The following is a 12,471-nucleotide window of genomic DNA, read 5'->3' as shown; positions in this document are numbered from 1 at the left end:
GAAGAATAGGTGCATATATAGGTATGGCTGAGTCCCTTCGTTGTTCTCCTGAAACTGTCACATTATTACTCATCTATACTCCAATACAAAATTTAAAAAGTTAAAAGAAAGAAAAAAGAAAGTTATAGAGTGAAAAATTTTTAATTGACACAAATTCCTCTCAAGTCAGTTAGACTATTTACTGAACTTTTGCTGTGTACAGCTCTCTGAAAACACACATGGAAACCACTTTCCAGGTACAAATCATTATAAAGCTAAGGTTTTATAATAGGCATGTCTTCCAAAAAATGTTATATTATTCTGTTTCTTCCTTTCTAGCATGAGATGTAAGTTTTAGTATATATTATAGGAATCACCATTTCTTAGAAACCAATTTTTTTTTTAAACTTTTATTTTAACATACATAAAGGCAGCTTTGAATTGCACTGGATACAAAAGACAAACAGATAAACATACTTTATTGCACTTAGGAAATACTTCACATGAAGTATTGCACATGATAGAATTGTGTCAGGAAAGACACACATTTATAAGCAGATAGAACTATTATTATTCCAGAATTGAACAATACAGACTTTTCCTAATAGAGATTTGCCACATCACATATTTCACATTTTCCAACACTTTCATCTGTTTTACAAATATTCCTCATATTCTTTGTTTTTTCCCTTATCTTTGTGAGAAACTATATATAAGGCAATAATTTATATACCATTGAAAAAGACAAGCTTACAGAGAAGTGAAAAAAATAATATAAATACCTAATCACCCCATTGTTTGGGGGAGAAATGACCAAAAAAAAAAAATCTGACAAACTTCTTTAAAAAGAGAGAAATATTGCAAAGTTTCATTTCATAAGCATTTGCCCATTTACTAATATCCTTGGAGCTAGTAAAATGCATTTAGACTAAATCTCTGTGCTACCAGTTAAATATTCCTTTGCTTACTGATTACATTCAGTTTTTAATACCACTGTCTAATTCCTTCATACAGTACAAATGCATGAAGGGCATACATTGTTTGTAGTCATTCAACAATAAATAATAACTCTAAACCTAGTTATTTTATTATCTCTGAATTAAAAATATATAAAGTGCACTCAAAAGCTTTGAAGTCATTTTTCTCATCCTTGGACAAGATTTATCAGTCAACTTGTGATACTTTCAGATCATGGCAGGAGTATTCCATAATGCAGACATGCCCGGAATTTTCCTCCCTTTTTTCCAGTCTTGTGTGGAAGAAAGTTTCCCAAATAATACAAAGCTTTTCTTTTTTTTCACAAAGTCTTTATGGGAAACTTCTGACCACAGAGCGGCATGCAGCCACACTTGTCACATTTCCTAGAGTTCCATGTTAGAATGTCTTCTTTATTTGGAAGGTTTGCTACATATCCAGTGTAAATTCTTGTCACATTCTGCACTGCTGACCTCTGCACTGTTCAGAACTGCACAGTTCTCAGACCCCGTAAGGTTGAACCTGTCAAACAATAAAGAAACCGGAATTAGTTTAAGCCCATCATTTCCGTTCAGTTATAAGAAAATCAACTTTGTGGTGGTGGTGGTGGTGATGGCTTCTGCTTTTTATTTTTTAAGCTGGAATGCATGAGGCAAGTACGCCAGTCAAATGATCACAGAACAATCTGTAGAGATAGTAGTTAAAGATGGAAAGGAATAGTATGTGGAGAGAAGATACAAACTTGACAGTAAAGGGCTCCATCCATTTGGCTGGTGTGTTGCTACAGGAGTGACTCCTGTTTATTTTTGAGTTCACAAACCCTTCTAGAAACTTCCCAGGAAGTGCACACATTCAACAATCATGCATGTTAATTCATACAATTTTGTGGATGTGGGGCATACTAAGGATTCTTTTTCTAGAGATTTAAACTAATTCTCTGACTCTCTCATTTTCATGAAACTAGAGACCTAGCAGTTCATTCACATCTGAGTGACAAAGATTAACATTAAACTTGTACAGTGTCCTTCAAACTTGAAAATGTACAGGTAATGGAAATAAAGTTAGCATCTTTAATTTGGGGGCAAGTTTTCTCTCAGATCCATAGAAGCTTCTAATTATCAATAGGTATTGGAAATATTGTTCTTTATCCCTGTGGATATGAGAGCTGGGAAAGTTAAAAGGGAATTCCTTTCCAAAAACTAGATTGTCAATAAAATACAAGTATTAGATTGGAAATTTTTTTTCACATCATCATAATTATACTTGGAATATTTGAATCTTATTTCACTAGAATTTACTCAGATCAAATTACTAGAAGTACTTATTGTATGAACTCCAAGCAGATAAAAAAGGATAATATTACTATTAAAGTCCTTCTTTTCGAATTCCATAGTTTAGCTGCCCTCAACCATTTTGGTAGCAGGGACAGGTTTCATGGAAGATAATTTCTCCATGGACTGGGGCAGGGGGATGGTTTTGGGATGATTCAAGCACATTGCATCTATGGTACACTTTATTTTATATATATATATATATATATATATATATATGTATATATATACTTATATATACATATATATATATATTTTTATCAGCTCCACTTTGAATCATCAATTAGATCCTGGAGGTAGGAGACCCTTCCCACAGAGTATAGCATACAAAATAGAATGTTAAATCTCTGCTTCTAAGAGCACAAGCTTCATATAGAACAACACTTTGAAAGAAAAACCAGAAAGCTGCCAGCGTTGGGAGCTGGCAGCCTTGGGAGCATAAAGAGATATCTTGAAACTCACCAGTTGTTAAATTCTTGGCCATTTGACCATTTCCATGTCTGACCAGCTTCATTTTTCAGCCCGATCCAGTGTTCAGCTCTACCCACATGGTGTTTTAAAAAGTTCTTGAAGAAAGAACAAAGGAAGTGTATGTTAAACCACCCCTCCTGATAAGTATGTAATAAATTCTGTTTCTCAAATCTGCAACTAGTAAGCATTGGAGCTCAGCTGATCATTTGTATTAACTAACGGTTAATAGCGCTATGTGGGTTCAGCTCATTTGGATTTCTGGTCTTTGAAGCTAAGCACATCACACTTAAAGACTACCCTGGACTCTTATTTGGACCTCAGGCTGATCATGTGGTTTCCTGTGACTAAGTTTTCCCGGCTCAGAGACAGACAGAATATATACGCTTCGAAGGAAACAGAAGAAAGCCACGGATTAGCTATATAAAATAACAAAGAATACCAATACTTTATGGAATTCTTTTCGAATGTTATCTTACCATGTCCTCTTTAGAATCAATGACAGCAAGAGTGGCACCGTGTTTGGAGCAAGAGTTTTGGGCCAAGGTCCAGTTCTTTGTTTTCTTGGAAATAAGATAGCATTTCCCCTTGTGTACAATCCAATCATCTGAGCATGGAAACTGTACATGGGTGTTTGGTGGTGCTGATGACACATATTGTCCTGGACAGTTGTACTGGCCCACTGTGAACATAAAAATGGTTTGTTTTAACAACATAAGGAACCAAATACCCATAGGGTACAAACTAGTTCAGGGATACTCTACTAGGTGATAAAGGAAAAGAGGAAAGAAGATGAATTAAAAAAAATTTTATGGAAGTATAGTTGACATACAATATATTAGCTTCGGTGTACAGCACACTGATTCAGAATTTTTATAGGTTATGCTCCATTTGAAGATATAAAAAAAGGAAGATAAATTCTGTAAAGAGCAAGGAGGCAGTTTTTCACTTTCTGATCTCTTATTGTATCTCATCATCATTGTACAAGGTCTAAGAAATAAGAGGGTGTCACTTTGGTCAGAAAATGGAGGGGAAATCAAAAAATCTTGAAAATAGTTTTTTGACTCTAGTTGAAAAGGGGTATAAGGTATTGGGGTTGGCTGAAAAGTTGGTTCAAGGTAACAGAAAAACTGAATGAATTTTATGGTCAGCCCAGTACATTATAAATTCCTATTAAGGTTTTACATCTGAATGCAGAGGGGGAAGAATTTGAAGATGTAATAGATTTAACTCTATATGGCTAGATGGAGGAGAGAATACTAGCAGAGTAGCAATTCAGAATACAAAAAAGTTTATGACTGGGGATGTATCCTAACATTGTAAAATTTCATGTCTGTATAAAACACAAATGTATCTTGGTATAGCTGTATGTTTCAAACACCATAACAAAACTAGCTCTTGAAAGCTTCTAGACATATTCTTAATTATCTCAATTATTCATACCCACCATTGTGTGTCTTTTGAGATAAGAGACTGTCCAATTCCATATTAATCTATGGCTTAGATAGCATTTTTTAATCAACAATGAATGCGCAGCCCACACTTTTCCAGTTGAATGTCTATTTGTTTAGAGACTAAATCAGCACCTTTTGTTCCAGAGTTAAATATCTTCTCACATGTAATTTTCTCCCATGATATTATATAAATCATAGATAATTTTTAATAGTTCTAAAGCTCTAGAAAACTAGAAAAGTATTGTATCAGTTATCTAAGAAGTGTGGAACCATATTTTATATTTCCTAGGAAATAGACCATGTATGAAAAATGAGATGATATAAGATTAAAATTCTGATTAATTTTTGATGAACTCATAAAGTGTAGACTCACCTGATAGAGCAATGAGAGCTATGATGAGAGTGGTGATGAAGACCACATTTACTACAGCACATGGGATAGGAACTTGAATGGACCCTTCATGATATGTTGCAGAGTAAGTTCCAGTGACATGACCTGAAGAGAGAAAGTGGATGATGAGGCAGGCTATATAAGTAAGAAAGAGACGTTTGATTTTCTCTTGAGGCATTAAAAAAAAAAATTATATGTCTCCCTACCTTCTTATATGAAATTTATAAGCTACATTTCCTCAAATTTTGAATAAGTTATTTTTGGCTAGAAATGATAGAATCCAGTCACAATAATGAGATTACAAAATGTTTCCCCAAATATGTACTCAATAGCTATGAAAATTCAACATATATTATAATTGTATTCTTTAAGGTTAAACTAGACAAAGAGATACTGTTTTCCTTCAAAGCAATTTACTATGCAATGAATGTGAAGACAACTTTTGCCTCTTCTGAAGGTTGTTTTTCCCAGCATAGATCTGCTTTCAAATTTTCCAAGAGAAGACTTGACTTCACTTCTATCTGGTTCTATTTCTCTCAACTTGTTAAAGCAAATCTTTATTTTCTCATCAGCATACAACTATTACCAGAAGCAGCGCTTGGTAGTTAGGGTAGCAAGTTCAGAGCTCTCTGTCTAGTTTCACTTCTCACAATGTGAGACTCAATGAAGGGGCTCAAACTTAATGCAGGATCATCTCTGGCTCCTCAGCAGGTACCAACGCATCCAAGTAGCTCATGGATGCCAGAGTCCATTAGCTTATCCATTGGACTCACACTGCTGGCTTGGACATCCAGTGGGTAAGCTGCGGAGGTGATTCTCTGATTTTACGTTATTACCATTAGTTAGGGCTATTGTTATTCACAGTTTGTTTTATCACCTAGACAACAAAACACTCCCCTAAGAGTATACTTCCACTTTGGTTACAAGCCCTGTCCATTAATGGAGAAATTTGAAAACAAATCCTCTAGTACATATCGAATCCCTCAAGGGTGGTGCTAAAAGATTGTTCACACTTTAAAAGCTAAAACAGCAGCATAGACTAAATATTCACAAATAAAGTATTCAATAGAAGATTGGGGTGATTTCAGGAAAAGTTCAGAATTCCTACAATTAATCCTAATTATGCTATTATTGAATGGTTTCATTCTTAAGTATACTTTTCTTTCAGGAAACTCAGCTGAGTCATCAACAATGGGTATCTGGTCACTAAAAAATTTGTGTCGCTTGCAATATACACACTTGATGTTGTGTTCTTAAGTGAAAGATGGGTTTATCAGAGGCAATGAATGCTTTTCTAAAGCAAATCATGCTAGTAGACACATATTCAGAAAACAACTCTCTCCTTTAGATATGTTTACCTCTGTTGTTCAGAACACATTCTCTGTTACTGGATAGTTGTGTTTATGTAAACTCTAGTTCTTACCTTCTGGTGTTTGGGGCACCTCATTAACATGAGAGGAAGAGAGAGAGAAACGGAATAAGTCAAGAAAGCTTCACCAAAAAAGTTATCGGAAAACAATGGGAAAATCCTGGTGACAAGAGGTGAAAAGATCCGTGGATAGATTAGACAAACAGAAAAGGAGAAAAGTGATATAGCAAAGGTAATCATATTTTGATGAAAAATAAAAGAAAGGAAGAAAAATGTCTGATTCATATAGAATTTGAAGTCAACGATTAGAAAGGTGAAATAGACAAGTGAGTGCCAAAGGAAGTTGCTTGCAAACTGTGATTCTGGGGGACTCTTGAGAGTCCCATGGAGTGCAAGACCAAACCAGTCAACCCTAAAGGAAATCAACTCTGAATATGCACTGGAAAGACTGATGCTGAAGCTCCAATACTTTGGCCACCTGATGCAAAGGGCCGACTCATTGGAAAAGACCATGATGCTGGGAAAGATTGAAGGCAGGAAGAGAAGTGGGCAGTAGAGAATGAGACAGTTAGATAGCATCACTGACTCAAGAGACATGAATATGCGCAAATTCTGGGAAACAGTGGAGGACAGGGGAGCCCGATATGCTGCAATCCATGGGTTCACGAAGAGTTAGACACAACTTAGTGACCGAATAGCAACAACAACAAATAGAAAAGTGAAACAGAGGGGAGGAGTCCTCATAGGACTAGAGAAGAAGATTGTGTTTTCAAGAATTCTTTATGAGGTTCTCACAGTAAATTGCCTTTGGACACTATAAATATCCAGATGCTTATATGGCTATTCTCTCAAAGTCTGGAAACCTGTGTTCCCAGAAACTGGAGGATGTCTTCTTGAGAACACAAGATAAAGCCCACAAAAAGCAAAAAAGGTACAAGGTTCACCAAGTCAAGAACATAATTATTTATATGAAAAATAGAATTTTACATAAAGAGAGGCAGTGCTTCCTAGGGGATGTCCAGATGGCTATGAAAAAATGATAGCTCACTGGGCTAGGGAGGGGATTTTCTAATTAAATCTGAAAAACTGAGATTGTATAAAATAAAACAAAGAGATGGATCTTTAAGGAGTTTCTAAAATTCACCCTTGTGATTTCCTTTTGAGTCTCAGGTATTCTGTGTTCACATAGACAAAGAAATATTTATTTCTTCCCACTTTCTCTTGTATCTTGCTCAACTGGAACATAGCCAAGTTTTTCCACAAAAGGCAAGCTTGATTTTCCCCCTAACTACTGGTATATATCATAGATAGATAGATATAAACATAAATAGAGATATTACCAGTATTTAGAGAATAAGACTTGACTTACTTTGTTGTTCTCTTCTCAGGTGCAAGGAGCTGGTCTCTGTTGCAGAAAAATCTTCAGAAGTCATCTTTATCCTTTTCACAGTCCCCCTGGTTAATCCTAGGTGGAGCCAACCTACTGGAAAGTCTCTGCTGGAGCTCTTGTTCTGTCTCTGAGTCTTTGAGATACCTCAGCGTTTATATTCAGCTACGTTGTCTCCACCCCCTTCCTCTTACCTCCTAATCGCTCAGATACTCCTGTTCTCTTTAATTTATGCTCCAGAGGCCCAGACAGTTTACAATGTGTTGTTGTGGTGACCTATGGGTTTTCCCTGCCATCTGAAATGTACCTTCTCACAACTGCAGGTGCAGCATGGAGAGGCAAGCAGGAATTTCCCAGAATCTGAGATATCCTTTTTAAATTTGTAGAAAACAAATAGTTTAGGAAATAGAATATCCAAGTAAAGAATGAAAAGTTGGAGATTCCTATCTTTGAGATGGAAATAATTTGAAGAGTCATATTTCCTTGGAATCCCATTCATTCATTAAATCATACATTTAGCAACTAATATACATTGAACATCTGCTATGAACCCAACACCGTTTGTGGTTAGAAGATTTATTGTTGGCTAAGAAATTTAAGACATCTATCCTCATAGATCTTTCTCCAGTCTGGAAGTATTTTACTTAGCGAGCTATAAACTGGCTTTTAGAAATGTGCCATTCACTTCTTCCCTGGGAACTAGCTTCTTAAGTTATCATCTAGTAAGCAGTTACTTTAATGCAGGAAATAGAAACCTTGTGGCTGGAACTTCCTTTCTATGTTCTAAAATTGTTTATCTTAAATGATCTATTTCATTTATCTCCTCAATTTTCATGTTATATATTACTGTCATTTGGACTGCCTTATTTCCCCTTGGTAATATCTTTTTATTCTATTTTTCTCCCATTTGCTAGATTAGAGTATAATTACTTTAAGAATATATTGCCATAGTATCAATGTCATCCAGATAAGTTATTAAGCTCAATGCAAAATAAGTGCAGAATGTCAATATCTTGTGATTCAAGGAGAGGATCAAAATACTGCTCTAATTAATAATTTTAGTACCCTCAAATTTTGTCATTAATATGACTTGAGTAAAGATACTTTGTTTTCAGAATAAAGCCTTTGTGAAAACGTTATGGTCAAGTGGGTGGGAAATTAATATCTACTGTAGGCTTGGGCTTCCCTTGTAGCTCAGTTGGTAAAGAATCTGTCTGCAATGCAGGAGACCCAGGTTCAGTTCATGGTTTGGGAAGATTCCGTGGAGGAGGACATGGCAACCCACTCCAGTATTCTTGCCTGGAGAATCCCATGGACAGAGGAGCCTGGCAGGCTACAGTCCACGGGGTTGCAAGAGTCGGACACAACTTAGCAATTATACCACCACTGTAGGCTAGTAATTACCATTAACTGTAGGCTAGTTAGGAAATTACCATCTACTGTAGGCTAATCAGATAATGCAAGAGGCATGGGTTCAATCCCTGATGGGGAACTAGGATCCTGCATGCCATGTAGTGTGGCTAAATATTTTAAAAAGAGGAAAGCAAATACATAATTGATCATCATTGCTATGTGTCTCTTCCAATGCAAAGCAGGGCTTTTCAACAGCTTATTGGGTGAACACAGAAATCATGTTCCAGTTCTACCATTTTTGAATATATGTTTTCCTCTATGATGGTTTCCATGTAAGTGTGAAGCTGATTTTCATAACTGGACACTGACTACCTGCAAAATTTGAATGTCACAGAACAATTAGCAGGCTATGATCAGGAAAAAGAGTGCAGTCTTAACAGGTCAATAATTATCACCCACAATGGTCCCTATTGTTCCTCATGGGCCAGCTATGCTATCACTCTGTTCCTTGAAAATGATAAACATCTTTTCATTTTATAGAAGGCACTCTTGCTTTTGTTTCCTTTGCTCTCAGATTTTTTATGGCTATGTCTTTCTTCTCATTTATATTTACCTCATATGTACTTAGTAAGACCTTCCATGAACACCTGCACAAATTATCTTCCATAGCCAAAGAATGCTCAAACTACTGCACAATTGCACTCATCTCACACACTAGTAAAGTAATGCTCAAAATTCTCCAAGCCAGGCTTCAACAGTACAGAAACCGTGAACTTCCAGATGTTGAAGTTGGTTTTAGAAAAGGCAGAGGAACTACAGATCAAATTGCCACCATCTGTTGGATCATCGAAAAAGCAAGAGAGTTCCATCTATCTGCTTTATTGGCTATGCCAAAGTCTTTGACTGTGTGGATCACCATAAACTGTGGAAAACTCTGAAAGAGATGGGAATACCAGAATACCTTACCTGCCTCTTGAGAAATCTGTATACAGGTCAGAAAGCAACAGATAGAACTAGACATGGAACACCAGACTGGTTCTAAATAGGAAAAGTAGTACATCAAGGCTGTATATTGTCACTCTGCTTATTTAACTTATATGCAGAGTACATCATGAGAATGCAGAGTACATCACTTGAGCTCATTGAAGCACAAGCTGGAATCAAGATTGCTGGGAGAAATATCAATAACCTCAGATAAGCAGATAACACTACCATTATGGCAGAAAGATCCTCTTGATGAAAGTGAAAGAGGAGAGTGATAAACTTGGCTTAAAACTCAACATTCTGAAAACTAAGACCATGGCATCCAGATCCATCACTTCATGGCAAATAAATGGGGAAACAGTGGAAACAGTGATTGACTTTATCTTTTGGGGCTCCAAAATCACTGCAGATGGCGACTGCAGCCATGAAATTAAAAGACACTTGCTCCTTGGAAGGAAAGTTATGACCAAGATAGACAGCATAGTAAAAAGCAGAGACATTACTTTGCCAACAAAGGTCCATCTAGTCAAAGCTATGGTTTTTCCAGTAGTCACGTATGGATGTGAGAGTTGGACTATAAAGAAAGTTGAGCACCTAATAATTGATGCTTTTGAACTGTGGTGTTGGAGAAGACTCTTGAGAGTCCCTTCGACTGCAAGGAGATTCAATCAGTCCATCCTAAAGGAAATCAGCCCTGAATATTCCTTAGAAGGATTGATGCTTAAGCTGAAGCTCCAATACTTTGTCTACCTGATGTGAAGAGCTGACTCATTTGAGAAGACTGTGAAGCTGGGAAAGATTGAAGGCGGGAAGAGAAGAAGACGACAGAGGATGAAATGGCTGGATGGCATCACCGATTCAATGGACATGAGTTTGAGTATATTCCGGGATTTGGTGATGGACAGGGAGGCCTGGCATACTGTGGTCCTTGGAGTCGCAAAGAGTCAGAAAAACTGAGGGACTAACTCAACTGAGTCACTATTATCTCACTCTTAGTTTATAGAACATATCATCATCTGGAGATTTTTAAAATTTTTACATAAATACATATATTTTAAACTATTAATTGTTTTATTTACTTCCCTCACTGGGAAGTAAGGTCTTTAAGAGCAGGGACACGGCTGTCTTTTACAACAGTGCATCTCTAGTACCTAGAATAGAGCCTAGAATAAAGGTGTTCAATGAATACTTGCTGGATGTATACATGAAATATCGTATGTGAATATCAACTCGAGCACTTGTTACCTAAGCAGATTTACAGATATACAACTCTACTGGACTTTGGCTTTGTTATGTATACAATGAAAATATTAGTATACAACTTATAAGGCTTTTATAAAGAAAATATCATAAATGAGAAAATTAGTTTTCTACCACTGTGTTTATATAGATTAGGCCTTTAATGATAAGTGAAGGAATAACAGTCTGACTCAGATCATGGGAAAGAAAAAAATTCCTCCTTTGATGGAAGATGTTAACAGACAATAACTGAACAGTCACAGTATAGTTGCTGATATGACGTAATGTGACTGTTGTCTGTCTAGACTACAGTCGAAGAAGTTGTAGTCTCTTATAACCAACTCTAACAGCTTCTGTGACACTAAAACACTTATTTGTGTTCAAGTTTTCTTGTTTCTTCAGTTATAATCAGGTGAATGGATACTATACATATATACATATATAAACATGTTTATATATATGTGCATATGCATAAATGCTTTATATATATAATATATTTATGTATAGTGTATATAATAACACATGTATACCACATGTACTGCATGTTATATACACTACTATGTAATACATGTAATATATCTTCCTTATACATATATGTATAATATATGTACTATATGTTACATGTGCCATTGTACATAGAAAACTAATGTCTAGAGATCTTATTTTATGAAAATAAATGTCTTTAAGTGTTATAACATTGATCAAAATCTGTTATTTTTGTTCTGAAATCATTTTTCTCTGTTTGTTTTTTATGAGAGCTGTATTTTGTTGAAATTAACACTTTTCGAGGTGGGAGTAAGCAGACACTGAAAACATAAAAACCAATCAAATTACCAAGAACATATGTTATTGATGGGCTTCTTAGGTGTATCCACTGGCCTTCATACTATTGAATTCAATACTTAATTGACTACCTCATATTGAATATAATTTAAGTCTTCTGCAATAACGAATTTCATTGCGAAATTAATTTTTTGTTATTACTCCTCCCTCCCCTTCTGCAGTCAGTTTTTTTAAGTGTAAGAAATCTGCCTTATATTTGAGAAAGCAGTCAACTTAAATCCATGCAGAGGTGTGAACAATGAATAGGAGTTACCGAGCACAGTTCTGGTTACCTGTTGTCGTGATGTAATTATTAAAAGCATACAGCTTCTCTTGCAAGAGTGTCTTCCCTTGTGAATTATATGTTTATATTACTAATCAGTGTTTGTTAAATCAAAGAAAGATAGCTCAGCTGTGAAATGGCACTAAATAGGACAAAGCAAAGTGTACAGGGTCAGGGCAACATGAAAGAGATTTTGGGGTCAGAGGGTATTTCGGTTGCACTTTATTCATCTAAATATGGAAGCCAACTTCCTGTGTGGTCACCCCTGTTGGATTCAATTCTCTGAAGCAAAGAAACACATAAAAACCCTAAAGAAATAAATGTTGTGCAAATACACTTTTTCCTTACAAAACACACAAGGTCATAATATATAACATTCAACTTTTTTAGAGATCTTTCCTAAGTTTCATTTCATAAAGAACATATCAAAACTTTG

The 12,471-nt window shown here is 35.8% G+C and overlaps 1 protein-coding gene across 1 annotated transcript; it reads right to left on the bottom strand.

The window, feature by feature from the left end:
* Positions 1-417: 417 nt before the first annotated feature.
* On the bottom strand, positions 418-7,467 carry CD69 (CD69 molecule). The gene is made up of 5 exons (XM_065922785.1): positions 7,337-7,467; positions 4,581-4,703; positions 3,233-3,435; positions 2,748-2,851; positions 418-1,476 (listed from the first exon to the last, which is right to left on the bottom strand). Exons 1-5 carry the CDS (start codon positions 7,398-7,400, stop codon positions 1,368-1,370), a joined length of 603 nt encoding a protein of 200 aa, XP_065778857.1. The 5' UTR covers positions 7,401-7,467; the 3' UTR covers positions 418-1,367.
* Positions 7,468-12,471: the final 5,004 nt, after the last annotated feature.

Source organism: Muntiacus reevesi, chromosome 1 (genome assembly GCF_963930625.1).
Source record: "Muntiacus reevesi chromosome 1, mMunRee1.1, whole genome shotgun sequence".
NCBI classification, from domain to species: Eukaryota; Metazoa; Chordata; class Mammalia; order Artiodactyla; family Cervidae; genus Muntiacus; species Muntiacus reevesi.
This window is presented reverse-complemented; position numbering and strand designations above follow the sequence as displayed.

Coding starts and splice junctions, on each gene's coding strand:
- CD69 (XM_065922785.1), bottom strand. CDS start 7,400: ATGACTTCTGAAGATTTTTCTGCAACAGAGACCAGCTCCTTGCACCTG. Junction 4,704..7,336: donor CCTGAGAAGAGAACAACAAA/GTAAGTCAAGTC, acceptor TTCTCTCTTCAG/GTCATGTCACTGGAACTTAC. Junction 3,436..4,580: donor AGCTCTCATTGCTCTATCAG/GTGAGTCTACAC, acceptor TTATGTTCACAG/TGGGCCAGTACAACTGTCCA.